Source organism: Budorcas taxicolor, chromosome 2 (genome assembly GCF_023091745.1).
Source record: "Budorcas taxicolor isolate Tak-1 chromosome 2, Takin1.1, whole genome shotgun sequence".
Classification (NCBI taxonomy): Eukaryota; Metazoa; Chordata; class Mammalia; order Artiodactyla; family Bovidae; genus Budorcas; species Budorcas taxicolor.
Window position 1 is genome coordinate 87952560 of NC_068911.1, and position 26826 is coordinate 87979385.

Genomic DNA, 26826 nt, shown 5'->3' on the forward strand with positions numbered 1-26826 from the left:
GCAGACTATTTAAGTAGGGTCATGCAGTACTGGCTGAGGCTTCAGAGAAACATGGGATGAGCCATCAAGGAAACAGTTACTACGTAAGGCTCTAAAACTGGGTGAATTCTGATTCCTTACATCTCACTGAGAATAATAAGTAAAGAAAATCAGAGAGAAATGATGAGGAGGGAGAGTGGAGATTTACTGCCGTCCAGGTTCAGAACACAAGATTGGGGTGGTCAAAAAGTTCGTTTGGGTTTTCCTGTAATATCTTACGGAAAAACTCAAACAAACTTTTCGATCAAACCAATACATATTTTGAGAGACGAGACAAAAAGGAAAAAAAAAAAAAGGAAGAGCCTGTAAATTCTCCTCCCAAGCAGATGCCAGGTGCCAAGTGAGTCAGCACAGCACTTAATAAAGGGAAGGGTTTTGGCAACTTGACCACGAAAATTCCCCTTTTCAGACAGATGGGGAAAAGGGAACAATGACATGGAGCACACACATATGAAGACATACTAGGAAATGCAGGGGAAAATAAATGGACTGTTCAGAGAGGAGAAACCACATCTCTCCAAAGAGACACAACTCATTTCACAATCAAGGGCACTTTCAATCACAATTCAGCAAAAGAATCTGGTCTTCACAATGTTTGGGTTTTTAAGAAGTACCATATTCCTCTTCATTATACTGAGGGGACACTCCTTGAAAGAAATGGTTATGTGGGAAATTTTGCTGATTTCCTTGAAAATGCTACTATTGTGATGAATCTATTTAGAACCTAAGGACCCATGAGGCAGAAGGTGAAGACCCACATCATAAGGTCACTGGATCAGCCTGTACATGGCTTGCGTGGACACATTTGGTACAAGGTACTCATGTTCAGAAGAAAACACTTCACCAAACCGAAATGTTTGAGTTGCATTTCCTCCCAGGTAATGCCAATCTTCTTTTTTTTTTTTTTTTAACACCATCCTGTAATGCTTCTGTGCTTGTAACTAAAAGGGAAATCTGGATGCAGCAGAAAACTGAGCAGTGAATGAAGGCAAGGCAGTGAGTTTCACTTAGTTGTAAGTAGCACACCTGCCTTCTTTGAAAGAGCCCAGAATGGCTTCAGGTTGCTTTCTAGCTCACGTTGCAGCTCATTCCTAGACTCCACATCCTTCTGTTTGCTGTCATAAAAGCCATAAAGCTAACATCTACTCTGCTTTGCACCTAGCCAAAACGTTAGCCAGTTTTCCTTTTCTGAGAGGTAGTTACATGAGAGATGTTTTCTTCCAGTTCCTCCACCCTCTCCAAGGCTGCATTCTTGGTTTCGGCATCCTCCAGAAGAGCTCCCACATCAAACACGTTGTCCAGGTAAGCCTGAATCTGTACCTGCAATTTGTCACTCTCCGTGTGCTTCAGCTTCTAAAGAAAACAAAATGCAAGAGAACACGGTGTTAGCATAACTGTCAAATAGAACATAGTTACCCAACAGCCTACATATTTCCGTTTGTTCCTTCCGAGAGAGGGTTTTCTATCTCATCCTCCTTAAGAGAACTCTGAAGTAATCATCTAAGAGGGTATCATCAGATTACTTTCTGGCGCTTACTCTCTCCCAAATATACACACATTTCCCCCTAATCCTTCCTGTAGATAGATTTCCCATGCAGATATCTAGTCAACCTAAAACATTTTTGATGCAGGTGAAATCAAGAAAATAGAAAAATCATAAGGGAACAGCAGTCACAAGTAACATAAACCCCAAGGGGTATCTGTGTGGTAGAAGAGATTACAGTGGGTGGTATCTTGCCTAGGTAGTGATGATAGTTCTGGTTGGGGGTGAGGCTGGGAGGCGGGAAAGACACTGATAGAGTTTCTTAGCCTTGGGGACTATTTTGGCACTAATTGCTTGAACCCATCCTCCATAATTAGATGACTAAGACACTTGCCCAACATGAGAAGCTCATGGCTCCCAAAGCACAGATTAGGACGCTTTCTGCCATTCTCAGCATTCTACGGTCAGGCATCCCAAAGGAAGTCAACCAGCTCTAAGGTAAAATTAGAGGTCGAGTAATGAATCAGTCCATCTTTTTTACAAGTACTGTAATTCATGTCTCTCCCTTGGGAGCAAGTGAGTGGTTACAATAATATCTGACACATGGATGATGCCAGTAGACCGTTACTGAATGGTGACTTTCAAGGCTGGGTTTTTGTAAACTAATGAAGCTTTTATTATATGCTTACATTATTCATATAACCACTTCTATCTATCAAGGTTCAGCACCAACAAGCCAGGAAGTTAGAGAAACAGAGTTTTGGAAACAATCTTACATTTTTAAGAGGAATTCTACTCTACAAATAAAGTCTCAGGAAAATGGATTTTTCTCCTGGGTCTAATCTAGAATTCTACATATTACCTGTCTCGAAGAGAATATGTTCTATCTTAGTTTATGAGTCAGAAAAGAAAAAAATTTCTGAATAAGGGCAAAGTCTAGAAAACAAATGAAGCAGCAGCTTAGTGGGATTCTTCACAAGATTCACAGTGAGTAACAGGTGCTGATGTCACTACCTGTCATATCCTGTAGCCTGAAATGAGCTCTGTGCAGCCATCACAAAATTGAACCCAAAACACCATTAGGAATACACCCAACTTTCACTCAAATATTGCTACTTCAGAGAATGCAGAGAAAAAGAATAGATGAACCCTAGTTCAAAGCAGGAAAAAAATACTGAATACAATGTGCTGTCAAATATATTAGTGGATCTTTAACAGGAAAGATATTTAAACAAACTTTTCAATGGAAATCTTTCATAGTTCCACCTGAGTAGTCATGTACGGATGTGAGAGTTGGACCATAAAGAAAGCTGAGTGATGCAGAATTGATGCTTTCAAACTGTGGTGCTGAAGAAGACACTTGAGAGACCCTTGGACAGCAAGGAGACCAAACCAGTCCATCCTAAAGGAAATCAATCCTAAATATTCATTGGAAGGACTGACGCTGAAGCTGAAGCTCCAATACTTTGGCCACCTGATGCTTAGAGCTGACTCACTGGAAAAGACCCAATGAGAAAATTGAGGGCAGGAGAAGGGGTGACAGAGTATAATATATTTGGTGGCATCATCAACTCAATGGATATGAGTTTGAGCAAACCCCAGGAGATTGTCAAGGCCAGGCAAGCCTGGTGTGCTGCAGTCCATGGGGTCACGAACAGTCAGATATGACTGAGCAACGCAATGACAACAAACCTGAATGGAGTCTTTAGACAACATTGGGCCGGTCTACTCAAGGGCAGCCTAGCTGGTCTGACAAATAAGGCCATGAGCTCAAGAGTAACCAACTCAGCGATTCTACCTTTCAGTAAACTGAGGGTACCATCAGTGTAGTTCTCTGGCTTCACCCTTAACAACAATGAACTCTCCAGGTGAAATCTGGACATGTCCAAGGGAATTACTTCTATTTTCTTCATTTTTAGAAACAGCCTTGAAACGGAGGTCAACAATTATTGTCCTATCACCAGCAGTCTTTCAAATTCAGGTGAATCATTCCTTAAGCAGAAGGGAAAACAAAACTGCCTAAGTGTCGAAAGACATCTGTGTACACACAGTTACTTAAGTCTATTTATGATTTTCACATCAACTTTGCTCCTAAGGGGAAGAATTTCAGGGAACCACCTAAGCACTTCTGCAAGAAAGCAAGAGAAAGAGAAACTTTAGCCCTCTCTTCTAAGAACTAAAAGCAGAATTTCTAAAGCCACAAATACTTTAAGCAGAATTTAACAGCTACACAAGGAAGTCTCTAGTGTCCATTTCCTCATTATTTTTTGATGCTGTAAGCATTTATTCATCACTTTATGGTAGCCTTCGTTTGGCTCCCCTGCCCAGATGGAGTCCCTAGAGTAACTAAGAGCACACAGTGCCCAACAGACCTGATGAAGGGTGCAGCAAGACTTGCAAGACTTGACCCAGACAGAGCTCAAAAGCAGAGGACAGCTGCACCACGGCTCCAAGAGGCACTAAATGCTGTTGACAGAAGACAGCGCCAGGTCCCAGGAGACCTGCCTGAATCCAGCTTCCCTGACAGATCACATCACTCAGACGGGTTCCTTTAACTCGTACTGTAACACCTGACTGCATAGAGCCTTAGGCGATCTTTGGTCATTATGGAAGTGCATCTTTGAGGGTCCATGATAAACCAAGTCTCATATTAGAACAAAGCTTAATGGCTATACTTACATCCAAGTATTCGTCCAGGCCTAATTTGGTAAATTCATATTGGAGGTGAACTCTGAAATTCATGTCTTCTACTGAGTGGACTACAATATTAATAAACTGCATAGAGGCCACCTGAAATAAAATTGCCAACAGGTTAGAAGAGGTCCAAACTTATTTTCTCAGCGTAATCATAGACATATACTTTCAATTTCACAAATCTAAGCTCATTTACCTAAGCTCATTTACCTCATTTATCTAAGCTCAATTTGCTTTTCCTTTGTTTCACTGGATCTTTAAAAATATTTTACAATAAAAAAAATTTACAATGTTTAAAAATGCAAAAGTCCCTGCATAGCACGGGGAGCTCACTTTGATGCTGCATGGTGACCTAGAAGGGTGGGATGGAGGCTCAAGAAGAAGGGGGTATATGTATCCATATAGCGGATCCACGTTGTTGTATAGCAGAAAGTAACACATTATAATGCAATTACACTCTAATTAAAAATAAACTAATTTTAAAAGAACTATTTTTTCAATGAAAAAAAATTTTAACGTGCAAAAATGAAGACTGGTACCACAATAAGATATCACTTCATAGCCCCTACGATGGCTTTAATCAATACGACAATAACAAGTGTTGTCAAAACATGAACAAACTGGAGCCCTCATCCACTGCTGATGGGGATATAAACTGCTGTCAAGCAGCCAACTTTGAAAAGCTTGACAGTTGTTCTAAATGTTATTCAGAGTTACTGTGTTACCCAGCAATCCCACTTCAAGATACATAATCAAGAGAAATGAAAAAATACATCCAGATAAAAATAGGTACACAAACGGCCACAGTAGCATTATTCATAATAACTAAACAGTAGGGGAAACAAAAAAAATCCCAATGTCCATGAATGGATGGATTTTTTAAATGTGATATATGCATTCAGTAGAATATTATACAAAAATGAAAAAAATGAAGTCCTACACGTGCTACAACATGAGTGAACTTGAAAACATTGTGCTAAGAAAAAAAAAAGCCAGACACAAAAGACCATGTACATTATGATTCCATTCATGTGAAATATTCAGAATGGGCACATGTGTAGACAGTCAGTAGGTTAATAGTTGCCTAGGACTTGGGGTGGGAAAAATAACCACTAGTGGGTACAGAAATTCTTTGAGGGGCAACAAAATGTCCTACTTTAGATTGCAGTGATGATGGCACAACCCTAGGAATATACTAAAAATACACTGAACTGCACATTTAGATGTGTAAGTTGGATGGTATGTTAGTTATAGCTCAGTCATGTCCAACTCTTTGCAACCTCATGGACTGTAGCCCGCCAGGCTCCTCTGTCCATGGATTCCCCAGGCAAGAATACTGGGGTGGGTTGCCATTCCCTTCTCCAGGAATCTTCTTGACTCAGGGGTCAAACCCAGGTCTTCTGCATTGCAGCAGATTTTTTACCTTCCAAGCCACCAAGTAAGCCCCAGTTATATTTCAGTAAAGGTATTTTTAAGAAGTCTTATAGGCATATAGAACAACCTAAGTCACTACAGGTACACTGTAAAAAAGTAACAATTACTACAATGAAGAACATTTAAGTCATCTCCAATCCCAGGGTAATCTCTTCTAAAACTGTACTGGGGGACCCACCATACCAACAGAAGAGCAACAGAACGTCTGATCCCTTTTCCCATTTTAAACAACCAACCAGTTTCTATTCCATAAAAGTCTTGGACTTGCTACTTTCTTCCCACAACTGCATCAGTGGCTCTGATCTGCCACAGAGAAAACCTGTCCCCTGCTTAGTAAACAACAGAAACAGAGTTTAACGTAGCTATTTTATTTTCAGGTAGGGACAGTCGGTGTATTTACAGGGAAAATCTCTCTCTGATGCTCTCCCTCTATAACCAGCCAGAGACTTGAAAGGAGGCGTGACAGTGGGCTCCAGATTCACATCTACTCTGCAAACTGCTTCACCCTCCTCTCTTCCCCAAGCCCTTCTTCCTTTACCTTGTTTAAAGTATTGATTATCGAATTAGATTCTGTGAGTGTATGTTATCCCCTGGTATCTGTGGAAGACGTGTCAACTCTCTAGGTTACACAGGATTCTGTTCTGATTTACTAAAAAAAATTACTCCAGGTGCTAATTTTGTCACTTTTTTGTTTTCTTTTGCGCACCAAAAAATACTTAGAAAGGTCTTGGGCAACATCTGAAGCATTTATATTATGTTTTAAGGGAATATGTTGTTTGGGAGGTTTGACAACTTAATTGCATTCCCAAGACAGTTTATGAAAAGCCTCATCTGGAAAAAAAATATGGTTGGATTTTGGCATTTTTCTGTTACTCTTCTGAAAGCAGGTCTAAATGATCTATTGAGTGTTATCATATGCCTTAGAGGCAACTATTTGCTAGATGGCACATGAATTGAGCACACAGTACCGATATACTAGCAGCATTGAAGTAAGACTCCCAATGCATATCTATGTAGGAATAAATGAACTGACAGGAAATACGCTCTCATTTGCCAACAGCGCAGGTGTTCTAAAGGGCTTAACACCATTTATAATTTCAGTAGAACCTCAAATGGCAGAGGGATCTGGTATGTATGATAAATGAGTGAAGTGGGCCATGTGTAATACAATAAGGAATGGTGTGGCCTGTGACAAACTGGCACGGTTACCTTCAGACTTAAGGAATAGGGACTACTTGGCACCAGCGGCTTATACTCTGTAAGAACAGGGACCAAGCATTACCAGAACTTATTAATTCTCAAGAAAATCTACAAATCTGTATTTTCAGGCCAAAATTTCCAATTTTTTAAATGCAAGGACATCACTGTCAGACTAAACTCACAAGTCTGTATGTATGCTGGCTTCAGCCTGGAGCCTCCAGTTTGCAACCTCAACTCTAAAGGAATGAACAAGTTCCTCCTATGAACGCAGAGGAAAGAACCTGGTCACGTGAGCAAGGGCACAGCTTCTTTACATCTTTGTCACCAGGGCCTTAAACACTCCAACAAAAATCCAAACAAGAACATAAAAGTCAATGTAAAAGTATTCCTTGTTTCAAATTTATTTTTTTACCTTTTTAAAAAGTATATATACATATGCTTTATGGAGCACAGAACCTCTATAAAAGACTTCAACCAATACTGTTTTGGGAAAGGGCCAAGGATTAGGATGCATATGAAATTTGAGGACCCAGAAAACATCTTTCATATAAAAAGGGTTAGAAATCTGCAAAGCTACAGTCCATGTTTTATAACCACTGAAGCAATTCAAATGAAAACTGCCTAAGCATCATAAGCATAGGTTTTGGAAAACTTAACAACAGAAGAAGTGAACAGGCTATCTGCTCCAGGCTAGATGGGATCTGGGAAATTAAGCCCCAGTAAAGGAACTCCTGGGTCCAGAAGATCCTGAGGTCAAATAGACTGGGTCAAAGAAAAGAGACCTGGGTATACTCGGGGGTGACCTGGCTCTGGAAATCCTCTACACTGGAGTCTACCTTCAGTCCAGGATTAAGACTTAGGTACATAGATTCAGAGGTGCTCAGAATCTTTTGCTTTTTGTCCCTGAGGATGACAGTTATGATGCTGAATCGCATGCTCTTACATGCAATTTACCCCACTAAGGAGAGGTGCAATACCATCGCAGTCTCAGAGATTTACTAGAGTTGGTAATCAAAGGAGGAAAACACAAAATCACTGCTGTGTGTTCATTTGGGGATATATACTACCAGGCCTACAAATCAAAGCACTTCAGTGTTGGAGAGCAGTCTGGAGAAGGCCACTGGATGGGGTGTGCAAAGGCACAATGGTCCAGCGCTCCTGGTCTCTAGTTTAAGGATTCTTATGCAGCACTACTGACTTCTCAGGGCGTCACTGGCAGCTCAGCTGGTAAAGAATCTCCCTGCAGGGCAGGAGACCCGGGTTCAATCCCTGGGTGGGAAAAATCCCATGGAGAAGGAAATGGCAACCCACTGCAGTAATCTTGCCTGGAAAATCCTATGGACAGAGGAGCCTGGTGGGCTACAGTCCATGGGGTCACAAGAGTCGGACATAACTTAGTGACTAAACCATCACGACCACTGACTGCTCAAGCTGGCTCCTGCAGGCATTTGCGCCAACTGTTAACTTCCTTTTCACAAATGCATGGCTTCCCCCTTTATGCTATAAACACAGTTGATTCTTGAACAAGATGTGTTTGAACTGTGCAGGTCAAATTTTTTTCAATAATGAAGACTAGGTACTACATGACCCACAGTTGGTTGAACCTGCAGATGTGACACCATGTAACCAGAGTAACCACATAACCTCCTGTAAGTTAACAGGAGGGTTTTCCACTGTGGGGAGGGTTGAAGCCCCCAACCCCCTGCATTGTTCAAGGGTCAACAAAAGCACTGTAACCAATAAATACTTTTGGCCTTTATGATAGAAAAAAACAAAACAAAACAAAACCTGGAGATAAATGCCATAAAGGTCAAACACAGATGAAGAGAGCAAGTAAAATTTGAATCTATAGCGTATAAAATTGTTTCCTATCCTTTGTAACATTATAATACATACATATACATAATATATAAATGTAAGTGGATTTAAGAAATAACTGCTAAATCTGAGTTGGCTTTATTGAATGTAGCACTGAAATAACTCACCATAAAATCTATGTTATTGTCCTCATTCCTGAAATGTTCCATCAACTTCTCAAAGCGTTGTTTTTCTCCACAAACCTGAAACACACATTATCATTGTGCATGTGAAATTCCAAAAGTAAGCACTCCAAAATTAGATGCAGAAATTTTAGCACTAATAATTATTTCCAGAACATCTATTTTATCCCCCTCTCACACGCTATTTACTTCTCTCCTGTTAGTTAATGCACAAGCAGCAACATGAGCCAGCACCGAAGCTCATCCTCTGTTTCTCTTACTTGTTCTCTTCATGGCTTGAAATCCATACCAAATGTGCTCTTCTTTCACTGGTCACTTTTTTGTTGCACCCATCTTTTTAGCTGGCATTCACAATCCCAGAATGTTGGTTATGGTTTTAAAAAAAATGACCACACTTTTCCTTTTCACAAAAGTACTTTTGAAACAGACATACTAACAGATTTTTCATAACTTTGTATTTAAATTCCTTGAGAAGCAGATTCAAAATGTGTATATCATGTCTAACATGCCTAATAATTATTTTTATTTTAATTTATTGATGATGGCTTTACAATACTGGTTTTATTTCTATCATAATAATTTTAAGCGTAAACTACAACATAAAAATTTAGGAAGCTATCTAATTCCTTCAAGATGAGGACAGAATTTTGCAGTCATTTGTGAAGCAGCACTCCAGAGGCCTGAAAGACATGCATTCAGCTCGAATGAATGCTTCTGCTGAACAGGTGAAATAAGCAGATAAAATGCTGTGAACTCCAAAGTCCCAAAGTATTCTGCATATACGGGAAATTAAAAACATGGAGCTAAAAACACAGTCAAAGAAAGATTTGTACCAAGTGACAACAACCTGGAGACTTGTGCCCAAAATCAAAAGATGAGCTTTAATTCTTTCAGTGTCTTTGTCTCGCCTTTTTGTTTTTGGAGCAAAGTCCTAAATCCACTAGTTTATTTCCTTACACCTTCAGAAAATTGCTACCTGAACACACACGGACTCCTTGTTGACAGTAAGACAGTCTCTGGTATTAATATTTTGTGGATTTAATTCAGGTTTCACATGCTTAGTTTTGTGATTCCCTTTGTGATCTTAGAAATAATCAGGCCAATCCTAAAGATTTCTCCTAAAATGACATTTCATAATGCTATAATGCAGCCATTTAACTCTGTCATGGTAAATTAATGCATGTACAAACACACACACACACACACACACACACACTTTGGGGAAGAGTGTGTCGAGTGAAGGCAGGAATTTTATGTTGTGCTCCCTACTCTATCCTCAGCATCTAGAACAGTGCTGAGCATGTCGTAAATTCTCAATATTTGCTGAATTGCACTGAAAAGAGGATAAACAAGATATTATGTTAAAATATTCTTAATGAAACAGTGAATGATCTACTACTGCTCCCCATGATGTTTTACAATAAAACAAGAACCTTCAGATCTCTGTAGACAGGGACAAGGGTTAATCTTCACTAGTGGTTCCTGTGCCTTAACTGTGTGCTAGGAATGCTCAGTAGACTCCCTCCCCTCTGAAAAACTTCTTTTCTCATAGTGAGTTAATTTTCTCAATAGACTAGACCACAGTTTACTATATTCCGATGACAACTCCTCATTTATCTATACCCACTTTAACAAAAAATAATTACAGAAGACACAGGAACAGTGCATGGGCCAGGTCAGAATGAAGAAAAGCAGGCTCCAGAAGGGAGAGTTTAAGTGGAACCTTTAAAAGACATACATGTGTGTCCAATCCCACCCTAGAAAGCCCGAGTCAGGGGGCCCAGGCAGGGCTGGCGTGACTTGGGTGGGTACATTTGAAAAGTACTACAGACCATTCTGATGCTCTACAAAGGCTGAGAACCAGAGATTTAAAAGAAGTCACATTCTGCCCTGGGGCCCACCAGACTCTCTACAGCATATACCACAAGTTCTGGGAAACTAAGGCTTATTGAAGGGGATATGGAAGTGCAGGATCAGCTCCCTAAACCATGACATCAGTCACATCTTGTGCTCAAAGACACAAGCGTTCCTAGGCTGCAAAAAAAGCCCAGTTGGTAAAAACTTCCAAGACATGGTATAGAAAAAGTCAGCAGTACAACTTGAATTTTCCTTAAGAGAAACCTCAACATAAGAACTTGCTTCCCAGCAGGACAGTTTACTTTCGTCTGTTTTGGGAGGTGGATATGTTGCAGGGAAAAGTCAATTCTGACTCCACACTGGAACTATTTCTTTGACTTGGTCTCCATTGCTTTTGTTATAACTATACATAACAGCCTGCCTTAGAGAATCCTCCCTTTCTGCCTGACTGTTAGAGTGCCTTTGTTCAGAACCCTGTCCACCTGTAGACGGGAGGAAGGAAGGAACTCACACGTCCCCCTGCCTGAGGCTGCCATTCTAGGAGATACCTTCAAGACTAATGGCCTGTTTACTTTGTTTCCTCACCTCCCTCCCCATCTCTGATCCATAGAAGAACCTGGCATCCAGATCCCAACAAGCTGGCTATGCTGAGACATTAGTCTGCCATCTTCTTGGTCAGCCAGCTTTCTGAATAAAGTCGTATTCCTTGCTGCAACACCTCGTCTCTTGGATTCATTACCCTGTCGTATGGTGAGCAGAGCAAACTTGAACTCAGTAACATGCAGTGACAGGAGAAAGGAAGAGAGGTGGTTCTGGACGTGGGGACAGCTGCCAGTTTTCCTGAGAAGCAGGCTGTGAGCAATGCTCTGTTGAACAGCTCAGCACTCACTGAACCAGGAGAGGCAGCAACCCTCAGTGAACAGTGATGACGAAGACAATTCCTAGGAGGGCAAAATCTTCCAAATCAAAGAATGTCAGAAATCTGGAAAGTACCTTGGGGAACCTGGTGCCCTCAATTTGTGAATGAGACTGCCACCTAAACAGACCAAATATCTCCAGCGTGATAAAACATCCACACAGAGACAAGAACCAGGTTTCCAACTGCCAGCCTGATGTTCCTGCTCTCACACAGCCCAGAATGTTCAGAAAAATATATTCCATTTAAGATGATAGTAAAAGCATTTCAGAATCATCTGAGACACCAACAGAGATGGAAAATGTTATCATTAAGAAGCACAATCATTACATCGGGCATGCACTCAATTAACCATGCACCAGAATCTCCCATGGAACTTCTGAAAATGGACGATTCCTAAGGTCTACACCAGGACACACTGAATGAGAATCTCCATGGACAGAACTAGGAATCTGTGTCTTTAAAAAGGACTCATAATTGTTGGACCAGCAATTGGGACCAGTGGCTTATTCGGTATTAGACTAGCTGATTAAAGCCTCATCCTTTTTTACTCCCAGTTGTAAATTGGACAGCTACATCATTAACTCCACAACTTATTCAACTTCCAATTTAACTACACATAAACACAATTATTATAACTGGGTATCACAGGAATGAAGCAGGGATTGGCCCACTGTCCCTGCATGGATACAATGAATAATAAGCCAACTCCCAAATAATCAGAGATTGTGTCCAGGGCATTAAGAAAGTGGATTTTATACAGCTGAGGAAAGCACATGTGGACAGCAAAGCTACCCAGATTGTTAATAAAAAATATGGGATCAACTTCAGAACAAGAAATATTATATTAATTTTCAGCTGAATAAAGATCTGAAAAGTCATTGTACTAGACTGGTAGACTGGACTGAAATAGCTATTAAGAGGAGGCTTGAATATATGCCTTTCCTTAGAAATTCTTCATTCTGTCAACAGACAAATCCATGCTGAGAACATGTGTTATGAAACAAAAAGTATTAAATACCTTTACTCTTTAAAAATAATAGACTTAAATGTCTTCCAACTTACAGCTCCTTGGAAATGGGTGCAAAGGATCCAACTGCACCAAACAACACATTGTCAACATAGATGCCGACTTGGAGAAACCACGGAAGACTGACCACTCTCCTCACCCAGTGGAAGAACTAGAAGGGCTCCCCCGTCAGCCCCACCATGTCACTCTCTGTAAAGGTTTAGCTACACTGCTCTGCTGTCGATCTCAGCTAATGAATTCAGGGTGGCACTTTCTGACATTTGTTCCACAGGAACAGTAAGGATCCTCGAGGACCCCTTCGTTCCTGCTGGAAAAAAAAGGAAGCGTGCAGACCAGATTCACATTTGTTTCTATGTTCCTTTAGCAATCATTAAACCAGAGTATACTACAATCCCACAGGAAATGGGAGGCCATGTTTGGGGAAGGTTGGTAAAAGTCGTGTTCTACATCAAAGGAAAGTTGTCATAGCTCCTACAGCTCACATCTGGACCACCCCTGCAAACTTGGTTCAAATAAGATCATCATGGCTGAACATGCCTCTTCTCTCCTTTGAAACTGGCCTCATTTAGAAAACTGGTGAGGATGAAAGGAACGAAACACTGATCCCCAGTTATTTCCCAAATCTACAACAGCCTTCGTGAGGATGCTCTCAAGGGCTTCATCAAAATGTACAGGACAGCCAGGCACATGTTTGCATGTATATATTATTGCACATTATAAACTGCTGCATATAACTTCCATCTGCCAACAAAGACCAGACAATCTGAAAACTTCCAAGTAAAACAGTTGTACTATTGCAACTGAAACTTGTCATTTCTTGACTTTTCTATTCACTGGTATTTCTCATTTCCCCACTAACTTTGACACCTTCCATCAATAACACACAGCCACTGGAGTAGAGAGGGTAGGAAGTGAATTTAAGAGACACAGGCATAGAAGGCAGAGATGGAGAGAAGCCTGTTCCATCAGGAATTAGACTTCTACAGCAGGGCTGCCAGATAAGAAGTCAACAAGGCAGAAAAAAAGTATACACTCTGGAAAAGCACATACTCTGCTGTATACTTAAAAGGCATCTTCGTGTGTAAGTCATTTATAAATCAGTCCCATGTGAATAAATTCACTGACCCTGATTAACACTGTGTAAGGAGAAAGCACTCAGGCTGAGATCGACCCCAGACTTGACTGTGAACACAGGCATCACCTACCCATCCCTGTGGGGTCCTGCCTAACACAGCAGCCCTCTTTGCACCTTTAAGCTCTAGCACTGGTGAGGGTGATAGGACATGAGAAATAGGTCTGTGGAGTATTAAACAGGGGACCATAAAACCTAGGTTATAAGTCAGTACCATTTCTAAGCTACTGTGAGCCTGGACAATTCCATGAACCTCCCTGGAATTTGGTTTTCACATACATTGATTTAAGAGCTTTAGACTATATTGTTGGTTGTCAAATCTTTTTTTTTTAGGAAGCATGAAAGGTTACAGTGATGCCCACCCAGGGATGGATCTCCCACTTTGGGCTTCCCGGGTGGCCCAGTGGTAAAGAATCCACCTGTCAATGAAGGAGACATGGGTTCAATCCCTGGGTCAGGAAGATCCCCTGGAGAAGGAAATGGTGGACTCCAGTATGCCTGCCTGGAAAATCCCATGAACAGAGGAGTCTGGTGGGCTACAGTCCATGGGCTCTCAACAGAGCTGGACAGCACTGAGCACGCAGACAACTGGCAGCGCGAGGGGAACGCACCCGGGGATGGGGGCCCGTCAGGGACAGGAAGAAAGCACAAGTGAAATTCCTGAGACTCCCATCCTCGTTTATTAATTCTGTATCATACTGCGTTGTCTGGTAAGATTTATTCCCAGGGGAAAATGTTTCACTGAAAGTTTTCATTGCTAATAAAAGTTGGGAAAAAAATTCTCCCATTCGGTATCTTGAAGCTCTAAAACTAATCTAGGCATGGCCACAGAACATGATATTCCCAAGCTGACTGGCCTGGAAACTCTACACAAACCAACTTTAGAGAGATGCTCTCGGCTCTGCAGGCCCCCGAGTACCAAGCTGGAAGGCCAAAGCACCATCTCATGGCATCAGGCTCACTCTGCTTATGAAGTGGATAAATCCTGCCCCGACCAGACACAAATGGCCACACCCGAGGCAAGCCAGATCCATTTCACTTTTGAAGCAAAAACATAGCCCCTGCCAAAAAAACAACTTAACTCTGTCCTCCAACATCTGTGCAGGACATTTCTGAAGAGTGTCCCAGATCATTTAGACAAACCAGAGGCCCTGGATGCAAAAGAGACAGTGGCTTAAAGCATCTCTAAGGGTGGACAGAGTTTAGGGTGTGATTTCCCTAAAAGCTAATCACGGAGAAAAGATGGTTTTTTACAAAAGCTTTAGAATGAAGAATATTATCTCGCTAGCCAGATGTTGCAATGAACAGACTGCCAGCTTTCAGCCACCTCTCCATCCCCATCAAGGTCAGAGACTATCTTTGGTTTCCCCCAGCAATAGCTCCCAGAAAACCACGCCTAGTCTACAGCCAGACTGCGGCCTGACTTACGAGGTGGGTATAAAATATGCTTCTAGGTTACTTGTATAAAAATTAAAGGCCTCTCGCTTAAGTGTTTCCACCTTGCTCTGTTGCCTGGTGCCTGCCTCAATGCTTTCTTTTTCTCTTCTCACAATAGGCCCCTGTGATCTGCAGGGCTCCCCACAGAAAGGCACTCTTTTAAAAGCACAGGCTACTATGACAGTTAGACTACCCCTCTCAAGGCCTGCCCAGGAACAAAAGTTTCGTTTTCTTCTTGGGGTCACATGAAGTAAACAGTTAATGCCTCGTTAGACCTAGGAGAAAGCATCTCTTATTCTCTGTTGAGAGCGCGAGCAGTCTATGGATTACTGACACCATGGTGACCCAACAAAACCACTTTTCTGGGGTGTTCTGTGGTTGTGAGCATCTAGTATCTCTTCCCTGAGGTGACTAGACATTTCAAACACAGACACCGAATGGCCGCCTTGACAGCAGCCGACCACTCTGACCTGCTGCTGGCTCTCCCCTCTCCTTGGAATTTAAAAGCGGAAATGTTCATCAGACTGAAACGTTCTGAAATGCAACAACCTGATATCACTCCACTGCAATAAAAACTAGTGAAAGTCAAACAACAGTGTACTGTACAATCGACCAACCTTCCTTCCTCATAAATTAATGAAACATTTATAATCAACCTTGGGTTGGCAGATGTCTGATTATGAACCAGAGGTTTCATCCACATAATGCTGAACACCCTCGTGAAAACTTCAGTCACTTTTCCAGATGTTTCCAAATACCCAGATGTTTGGCACCAGGCACACAAAGCATCCAGATGACTGTTTCACTTCCCATGCACATATGTTGCAGTACTGAACAAAGAATCCTGACATAGAAGCAAAGGGCTAGTAAAATCCCCAGAGGACGACTTGTTGACACACCACACCTTAAATGAGAAATGCATTTTTATTGCTCCTCTTAAAAAAAGGATGGCCTTCATTAAATTCTACAGAGTGAGGCTCCACCATACAATTCCTCATCAATGACATCTTTCAGGAATATTTCTAATGTCGGACTCGAAATTCTCTGGTTTCACTTGCAAGACTCACATCTCTTGGTCATCAGTAATGATACGGATTCTTTCAAGGCTTCTATTTCCACGGGAAGACCAAAATACCTTCCAGTTGTTTAAAATGATGGGCTTTTTTAAACTGGCAAATGGCAAAGGCCTCTAGTCATTTCTGGGACAACTTGCCAGTGAGATCCCCCAATAGTAGAAAAAAGTCTAACTCTATGCTTTATCCCATTCATTTTCCCTCTCAACTTTGCTCTTTGAACATATACACAATTTGGTCAAGTGAGGTGGGCGGGGGAAACGAGAAAGACACAATGACACCTTTCCAGTGGTTACCACATGTTCGCTGAACTACAGCAATAGCACATGGCAGGAGCTGTGTCAATCCTGTGACATGCCCACCACAGACCACAGGACCTGCTTAGGAGGCAGACACCAACCCAAGCTATCCTCTTGCCTGAATCACAACAAATCAAATTAAATCCAACAAAGATTTGCTAAGAACTCAGAGCCCTTGAAGACAAGGACTCTTTGCTTGCTAGATCAAAGACCTCAGTCCACAAACAGGCAAATGCCTGAAGTTTATCCGCTGCTCCTACCTAACTCTCATTTCATGGTCTCTTCTACTTTCTTCTGTGCTCTGCCCCAATTCTGGGTCTTCATCAGGAAGACCCTGCTTTAGCCTCTGGTCACCACATCCACTAAGTCAAAGATGACAGGAGATTACAGATTTGGGCAGCAGTTCTTAAAGTGGGGTCTTTGAACACTGAGGGCTCCTGAGGCCCTATTCCAGGGTTTGTGAGATCAAAACTATTTGTATAGTAATACTAAGATGCTACTTACCTTTTTCACAGAATTAACATTTGCACTGGTGGTACAAAAGCAATGAGAGATGAATGAAATTACTGGTGACTTATACAAATCAAGGCAGTGGCAACAAATTATATGAGCAATCATTGTATTCACCACAGCCATGCATTCTCAGTTTGTTTTTTTTTTAATACAGTTTCACTTAAGAACAGCCTTGATAATGCAATAAAGTTTTAAAGTGAAGTCGTTCCGTCATGTCTGACTCTCTGTGACCCCATGGACTATATAGTCTGCCAGGCTCCTCCGTCCATGGGATCTCCCAGACAAGAATACTGGAGTGGGACGCCATTTCCCTCTCCAGGGGATCTTCCAGATCCAGGGATCGAACCCTCGTCTCCCGCATTGCAGGCAGGAGCCACCAGGGAGGTCACTTAGATGGCTCAGCCATCTGAGCCACCAGAAAGCTGATAATGCAATAAAAAGTATTATTTTATTAAGTCTCAACCCCTGAATGGACACCTTTTTAATATTCTATATGAGGAAATAAGAACCCTACATAAAGCACTTTTGCTGCATATTAACATATGGGAATCAACCACACCATATAAAGAACAACCCATATGCCATCTCTCCATGAAGATAAGTCAAACCATTCAGAGACAGGATATGGTCTTCTATGCAGAAAAGAGCCCTCCATTAGTTTACGAGGTAGAAAAATAAAAGACTTCCCTTCAGTTTTTATGGTTAACAAGGCAAGGTACAATCCCTGGCATTTAGCAGGTTACACTGAAGCAATCCCTTACTGTTCTCTGGATGTCTCTGGGGTGTCATGTGGAGGCTCATTAGAAGACCAGGTTTTTCTTCTCAAAGCCAAGTCAATGTTAGATTCCAAGCAAGAATATGAGAGAAATACAGAAACTGTTTTCTCCTGCATGGTCTATTAGGACATATGTTCCCCAAGTTCAGGGAGAATCAGACTCAGTCAATCTGCCTAATTAGACAAATTTGTCCTAGAATGCCTGACATGCTGTAATCTCAAACCATCAAGAACAAACAGGCGAGGAACCAAAAGATTACTTTCTACCAAAGCACTAAACATGTCCTTGCTACCTACCGTACAGAAAATACTCTTCCCTAGGTTTTCACCTATTCCTGGAAGCCACTTCCACATGGAAAATTCAGTGTGGCCCTTAGTAGCGTACCAGCTAATCTGGGCTACCACATGTATTGCTGGTACATGTACTAGTATGGAAGGAACCCTCATTTTTCCATGGCCCAAACCAAACTGCTGAAACAAAACAGAGCTACAGCTCATGTTACTGTGATTGGCCACTTCCACTTTGCAGTGACGCACAGCTGATGGGGAGACTTCTGTCTGAGAGCTCAACTTTATGAGGAAAGGAGAGTGGCAGTGGTTGCTGGATCATCATCAGGAACCACTGAGCCACTTTCCTGTTCTGAGCATCTTTCAGTCCAATGTCTGAATGAAAACTGAGTGGACTATATATTCCTGGCAGATTGGTACAGAGCTGGGCAGGAGCCATGCGTCACTGTGGTGAAAGGAGTAAGGAGTGGCTATGGATCTACCGTGAGCCAGAGCTACAGAGCCTAAACCATGGCTCCGAAGCGCAAGCTTTCACACACTGCCCAAGCCAGGATGCTCTCAGCTTTCCCAGACGCGATGTTCCTAGGGGCAGGTACCCACAGCATGTCCACAAGCTCAGCCCGCCTGCTGGTTAGAGGAGCAGCAAGCTCCTTTAGATTTTTAAGTGAGATCTGGGCTTACAGGGGCTTCCCTGGTGGCTCAGATGGTAAAGAATCTGCCTGCAATACAGGAGACACACGTTCAGTCCCTGGGTTGGAGAGATTCCCTGGAGAAGGGAAAGGCAGCCCGCTACAGTGTTCTTGCCTGGAAAAATCCCATGGACAGAGGAGCCTGCCGGGCAACAGTCCATGGAGTCACAAAGAGTCGGATATGACTAAGCGCCTAACACTTTCACTTTCTGGGTTTAGAGACTGATGCAGCCATTTCCAGGCAGTCATAAAAGGGAACTAGAGACTAAAATCACAATGTAGGCTAAAATCACCGTAACTTATTAATATTTCTATCCTAAGACTGTCACTATCTTATCAACTAGCCTAGGACACGTTACTTCTTGCTTGTGTTCATAAATTCTTGTACCTATCATTATCTAGGTGTCTTGTTTTAATATCTGTAGTCAAAGAAGCACTTTATCTTTATTTTTATATAGAATATATAGTCTATATACAATTCTAAAATTTTATATAGAATCATAAAACGGTAGAACTGGAAGGGATACAGAGACCATGTGACTAACTTGTCACCTAAAGCAAGACTTGCACACAATATACCAGACTCACCAGGGATCCTCTTCCTTCTTGCCTACCTTTGCGTCATGTGTTGGCTTCTTCTGAGAATCCCTGTAGCTCATTCTAGCCTGGTGCCTTTGTGGAGTTCAACTTCTTTAGTATAATCCTATTCTCTACTTGGAAAACACACACACACAATTCCCAGTCACCTCTGTTTAAGCCTGTTCTCTCATTCATTATCTTCAGTGCAGAACTAAGACTCTGATCTTGGACATTTTACCATCACTAAAAATATTAACTTAAAAAGACAATTTTCTTCACCTGAAAAAAAAAAATCCCAGCTCTTATTTGTTCGCTGTGGCTGTGTTTCCTTCTTAAATAAATGTATGCTGTTAGAATAGATTCTTATTCTCCAACTTATGTCCATCCCCAATTCAGAGGATCACGCTGTCTCTTGTCAACTTTTCCTCGGTTTTATGGCTTCATACCCACTGTCATGGCCACAGATTTGGTTCAGGGCCCAGTCATCTAATGTCTGACCTGCCTGTCTTCCAAACTCTAGCGTCTCTGCCCTCTGTTTTTTTATGCAGAGATTGATAATTTTTAAGATATATCAGGATTGCATATAATGCCTTCTTAGATTTCCACAAAATCAAATAGAGTTGATATAAAAGCACTTTATAAAGTACTGTTGCTTCCGTTTCCATTTTCCTTTTCCCTCCTACCTACATCTGTCTTCCAGTTGAGATTTCTTTTTTCATCACAGTGAAGATTTTCTGAACCTCCACTATTCATCAGAACCTTAATTGTGATTGCCTCCTGTCATGCTTTATACTCTGTAACATGGGTCCCAGTCAGATATTTTTTTCTTGTAAACTAGCACATTTATTCCGACACATACCACCCCTAGGACAGACTTGCCCGTCTCTCTCTGCTCCCAGAGTTCCCTCCACTGACTAAATCAAGTCTCTTCCTTTGTAATTGTGCACAAGACTTCACGCCTCTCTTTGGACTCCATACAAACAGCTCAGATTATCTTGTGGTTTTTTTTGTTTGTTTTTTTAATATTTATTTATTCATTTGTCTGCATAGAGTCTTAGTTGTGGCATCTTAGTTGCCTGATCAGGGGGTTGAACCTGCATCCCCTGCATTGTAAGGCAGATTCTTAGCCACCGGACCACCAGGGAATCCCATTCTTGGGTTTTACAAATAACCTCAAACATTCCAATAATCTACCCAATCAATAACTGCTTGACTAAGTTTGCCTTTTGGCAGAAGATTGAAGGTGTGTAGCAATTTGTGTAGAAGGTGTTTGATATGTGACAATATGTTATATAACACTATGAGCCTTGACAATATGTTATGTAACACTGACTATGAGTTCAATGGATCCATATAAAAATGCCAAGCTTGCCACTTACTAAAGTATGTCAGTTGGCCTATTTACTCTGAACCCCTCTTTGTTCATTCCTAATTTACTGGGTAGAGATTATCATTAGAGTAATATATGCTAGCCTGTCAGCACTCAGCAAATACATGTAGCTTTACTATTGCTGTACATGCATGTGCCTTTTTAAAACACTTAACTTACATACTAGGTAAGATTTAAAACATGGAATAAAATGCAACACTTTCATGAACACTGCTCATGTTTTCTTTCTGAAGATGATTGTTTGTTAATTTAAAACAAACCAAAACAAAATCCTTCTGTACTGACTTTGGAGCCCAAATAAACATGCTCATGTTTTAGAATTATTTAAATTTCAAATGAAATTTGAACTTCACTCATAAAGGTCAATCAGCATATTCATTGGCAAAAAGAACTAAAACTTTAGCTTAAATTATAAAAGGGAATAAAATTTTAAATATAAACACAACTCTAAAAGTTTTGAGTTATAGCGAATTTTAGCCCACATTTGGTTCTTAACTAAGTATAAAGTAAGTCCTGTCTTTTTCAAAGCAATGGAAATTTCGTGGGACAAAAATCATGACTTTTATTTTTTGTCACACTCTCCTGATCTTACAACAATGTTTTTTCTCTGAGAAGAAATTTGCTCAACAATTCCCTAGAACTTCCAAAGAATTCTGCCTTACTAGTCCTGGAAAAAAAAAAAAGTGGCCATGAGCCATGCTTGTATTTTTGGAGAGATGTTACACAAAAGACAACTGCGCATCTTTAGAAAGGACAAGAGGAAGCCAAATGGAAAGTTCCTGGGAGGGAAAATCTCACTGTACACAACAGGGACATTTAACTACACAAGACAAAATGTTACTTCCCAAACATTACAAGCAGTAGAAATAAACATACATGCAAATTGAAAGTAACACTGCTACTCCAAACTCTTTCACTGGCTTCTCTTTAGGGCTTACTGCTGCTGCTGCTGCTAAGTCTCTTCAGTGGTGTTCGACTCTGTGCAACCCCATTGACAGCAGCCCACCAGGCTCCCCCATCCCTGGGATTCTCCAGGCAAGAACACTGGAGTGGGGTGCCATTTCCTTCTCCAATGCAGGAAAGTGAAAAGTGAGAATGAAGTTGCTCAGTCGTGCCCGACTCTTAGCGACCCCATAGACTGCAGCCTACTACTATGCATAAATGGGCTTTCTGGGTGGCAGTGCAGTGGTAAAGAATCTGCCTGCCAATGCAAAAAGGCAAAAGAAGCACAAGTTCAATCCCTGGGTCAGGAAGATCCCCTGGAGGAGGACATGGCAACCCAGTCCAGTATTCTCGCCTGGAGAATCCCATGGACAGAGGAGCCTGGCGGGCTACAGTCCATGGGGTCACAAAGAGTCAGACACGACTGAGCACACATACATCACTGTGCATAAATAATCTTTCCACTGTTACTCATAACACATGTACGTGCATATAACATGTATACACACAGATGCATAAATATGATTTGTCTTTTCCTAGTTAACAAATCTTTTTTTTACAAACACTTTCATAATTATTTTAACAGCTCTATTTGGATCTACAAGCTTATTTAGTAAGATGGTTCATGTGGTCCTATGTCTTGGCGTAGCCACTGCTTAGCCTAGACTTAATAACAACTAAAATAACCCATAATTCAAAATTATTTGACATGGAAAAGCAATTCTTTCTAGCTCCACTTATTTAAAACAACTTAAAAAACAGCCAGACAAAAGGTAGAATACTAAAGTATACTTAAGTCGGGATGGGCAAGGAGGAGAGAGAACAGGGAGGCAGTGCTTTCACATGGAGAAAAGCAATGGCCCCCCACTCCAGTACTCTTGCCTGGAAAATCCCATGGATGGAGGAGCCTGGTAGGCTGCAGTCCATGGGGTCACGAAAAGTTGGACACGACTGAGCGACTTCACTTTCACTTTTCTGCATTGGAGAAGGAAATGGCAACCCACTCCAGGGTTCTTGCCTGGAGAATCCCAGGGACAGCAGAGCCTGGTGGGCTGCCATCTATGGGGTCACACAGAGATGGACGTGACTGAAGTGACTTAGCAGTAGCAGCTTTCACATAGAAAAAGAAACCAAGGAGATCCTACCATTAAAGATCCTTTAGCCTTACTCTGCAGAAAATGCCAAAATGGCAACCAAATCCCGACCAGGAACTGAAAATTCCCATTCTAATGGTACTTGGTGATGATATTGCCAAAGTTAGAGGGGTTGTGACTCTAATTCTATTATCAACACACAGCAGAGTGCTTCCTACCATTCTTAGGTACCCACAACTAAAGCATCATCTCAATGTCAAAGAAACACCTCCCAGGTGAAACATGCATGTGGAGGGCCCTGAGCCAGCCTCTGCTTCAGATTCTCTGGAGCCTTAAAGCAATAATATACAGCTCTCTCTGCTTTCTCTCAAGATCTTTCATTACCTTCCTAGAATATAATATCAGGGCATGCAGGCCAACTGCTTTACAGTTGGCAAAGGGCACAGGTTTAAGAAATAGCATTTTACATGCATTAAAACAAGGAGGCAACACCCTATCTTTTTTTTTTTTTAAGTGGTTGCTACAAATGAAATAGAAGATGAAGATCCCTGTTGTGCAAAATTGCATTCAGTCTTGTGGAGAGAGACAAGGGTCTAATTAAAGTTGGGTTGAGAGGCAAAGCATCTCTACAAATGCTCACCAGAAATCACGATAATCTGCCTTGTACGTGTGGGCTCAGTCATGTCCAGCTCTCTGCAACCCCATGGACTGTAGCCCACCAGGCTCCTCTGTCCACAGGATTCTCCAGGCAAGAAGACTGAAGCAGTTTGCCATTTCCTCCTCCAGGGGATCTTCCCGACCCAGGGATCAAACTCATATCTCCTAAGTCTCTTACATTTGGCAGGCAGACTCTTTACCACTGTGTGCCCCAGGTATCATCATCTCCTGTACTTTTTTTAATTAAAAATTAAAAAAAAGCTTTCCCAGCCCACATCCCAGGAAAGTCCTGAAGATGTTAGAAATGAATGAATATAACCACTGGGGGAGCAGACAACTGTCAATGGAGGAAGAGGCCCAAGGAGTTGGGCATATGAGTGTCAAAGTGTCTAAAAGAAACTTCAGACCCCACCCACAGCCTACTCTGTCAACCTGACCCACCCTGGGCCCACCCACCTGACTTCTGCAGCAAAATGTTACAGCCGGTTCTTTACTAACAGAGAGTCAACTGAAACGTCCACTGCTTGGAGAAGAGTGAGGAATATATCACCTGCTTTTTGTGACCTCAGGCCACTGGACAATAGGAAGTCTCTAGAGTAAGTCATGAGGGATTGGTTTCATGATCTGCTCGTAACTTTCTATCCCATCTGTTCTCTTCCCACAGCCTACCTTCTGTGAGACTGGACTTAAGGTGGACTGGAGATATAAGGTGAACTAAAGTCCTGGAGGGCTCCCTAGGGCTCAGACGGTAAAGAATCAGCCTGCAATGCAGGAGACCTGGGTTTGATCCCGGGGCTGGATAAAATCCCCTGGAGGAGGGCATGGCAACCCATTCCAGTATTATTGCCTGGATAATGCACATGGACAGAGGAGCCTGGTGGGCCACAGTCCACGGGGTCACAAAGAGTTGGACACGGCTGAGCGACTAAGCACACAGCACACAAAGTCCTTGAAGGTTTATGAAGATGCCACGTTCTTCACATCAAGTGACATTTCTACCTGATGTGGTAGGCCACAGAGATGTCTAAGTCCTAATCCTATTACTGTGATTATTTACCTTATGTGTAAGGAAATATGCACTTTGAAGATATGATTAAGCCAAGGATATGGACATGGGTAGATTATCCTGGATTATCTGGGTGAGCCAAATATAATCACAATGGTCATTAAAGGAAGGAGGCCAGAAGAGAAGGGGCCATGAGCCAAGAATGGAAGCAACTTCTGGAAACCGAAAGGACAGGAAATAGATTCCCCACGAGAACAGCATCCTGTATTTTATATACATATGACCAACAGAACTGCAAAATAATAAATTTGTGATGTTTTAAGCCACTAAAGCTTGTGGCAATTTGTTACAACAGTGACAAGAAATTAATATACCTGGTTAATTCTTATTCATCCTAAACTCGGCTCAGGCACTCTTTCCTACAGGAAGCATCCCCTGAAAGCTCAGACCCCGTATCTGCCCTCCGTCCTTCTCCTCCTGGTTAGTTGTTCTTCTCTTTGCGAAGCACCTGGCATTTACCTTCATACGGCCTGGAGCGATGACTACAGAAATACTGGTTTCCTTAACTGGATTAGGATGCTCCCTCTTAAGGATAGAACTCTTAATGGTCATACTTATTTCCAATGTTTATCATTGTTTCTGACAGATAGGGGCACGCAAATGCTCATAATTTTTTTCCTGCAAGTTAGCATGACTCATCCTTTGATTCTCAGCAGGATAGCAGCCTTCACTTCCTTACTCCACAATAAAGACTGAGATGATAGACAAGCAACTAGTTCATTACCACGGGCTCAGTAACCCTATATAAATGGCTCCTTTCTCCTCCAAAAAGAGTAGTAACCATTCTTTTTCTCTCCAGTGAAAAAGTTTATACAGTTTTTGGTTCTGAGGAGAAACCAAGTATTACATTGGGTGAAAAAGAAAAAATAGAAGAGGAACAGCTAAATGGATAAATTCTCAAAAAGTTATTAAGGTGAATTGTATTTTCCAAAGATGACCCCAGGAGTCTCTTCCACCCACATGTTCTTCTGCACTGTGACCCTTACACTCTTCACCATCAAGAAGTCGAGTCATTGCCTTCCCCTTGGCATCTGGGTTGGCCTTAGGGACTCGCTTGTAACCCACAGAACATAGCAGAAGCGACACTGATGACTTCAGAGGAAAGTTCAAAAGACACGTCGTGACTTCTGTCTCTCTGAATGCCTGCTCTGCAGCTGCTCCCTCCTGGACACGCCCTGTGAGAGGCCAGCTGTCAGGCCACAAGAAGCTCCAGCCACAGGGAGTTCCACATGCAGGCAACTCTGGTTGACTCACAAACTCAGCCTTTGAGTCATCACAGCCCAGAAACTAGACATATGCGCGAGAAAACCTCCAAGTGAAAGCCCGCCTCGTGAATCGGATCTTCCCTGATGAGACCCGAGATGCAAAGGCCCAAAGACAATTAACCGTGATATGCCCAGCCTGACTTCCTGACACACACAATCCATGAGTCTAAGAAGACTACGTTCAGAGTAATTTATCACGAGCAAGTAACAACTGCCGCAGTGAGTACACAGTCCAAAAGACAGTCACAGTGACTTTACTTCCCGATTCCTTCCAGACTCTTATTAGACTGACCTAATTCTGGCCTGCTAGGCTGAAATACACACATGCTCTAGAACTATCACTCCCAGAGTTTGAGACTTAAACGACTACTTTGCTTATAACTCAAGAAGAGACTGAAAAAACTAAGTACCCTGCCCTCTATGCTGAGAATTTTACCAGTGAATGAGTTATGCTGATGGCTTGTGCTGGGTTTATAATCCTATCCCCTTCAAATATTTGAGAGGTTAGATTAGATGGGATTAAACTCAGAAGGATGCTGGAAACACACCAGAATGTCTGCTCTCCTTCCTGCCCAATTGGGTCCACTGTAAATAAAACTTGACAGGCTTTCTTAAATCAACATAATCATGTGTAGCACAAGTGCTTTCAGATGCCCAGTAGCTAAACCACATCAGCTTACTTAGCAAGCCTTCGAGCAATAGGTGAAAAAAATAATGGCTCCTGCCAAGAGTGCTATGTCCAAGAGAATTGGTGGCCTCAAGTGACTCATTTCACAAGGCTCCATTTATCTGTGCTGGAAGGTCCAAAGTGGGAAGGCGTTGGGCCTTTAATAACCAAACTCAGGCCTCGGGTTTATTTGTTAAAGCCAAATGCTGTCATTTTGGAAGCAGATGAGAACACAGTTATAATCGATCTGGAATCCTGATGAATTCCAGGTGTACCTTCCAGCAGTCTGGGGAAGTGGGTAGCTCAA

The 26826-nt window shown here is 41.9% G+C and overlaps 1 protein-coding gene across 1 annotated transcript in view; it reads right to left on the bottom strand.

The window, feature by feature from the left end:
* The window catches only part of FMNL2 (formin like 2), a 323348-nt gene that overhangs the window by 27199 nt on the left and 269323 nt on the right, over positions 1 to 26826 (bottom strand). The window contains exons 10-12 of the mRNA XM_052660187.1: positions 8836 to 8910; positions 4202 to 4312; positions 1243 to 1392 (exon numbers count right to left, since the gene is read on the bottom strand). Coding sequence (XP_052516147.1) covers positions 1243 to 1392; positions 4202 to 4312; positions 8836 to 8910 — 336 coding nt within the window. The remainder of the gene's footprint in view (positions 1 to 1242; positions 1393 to 4201; positions 4313 to 8835; positions 8911 to 26826) is intronic.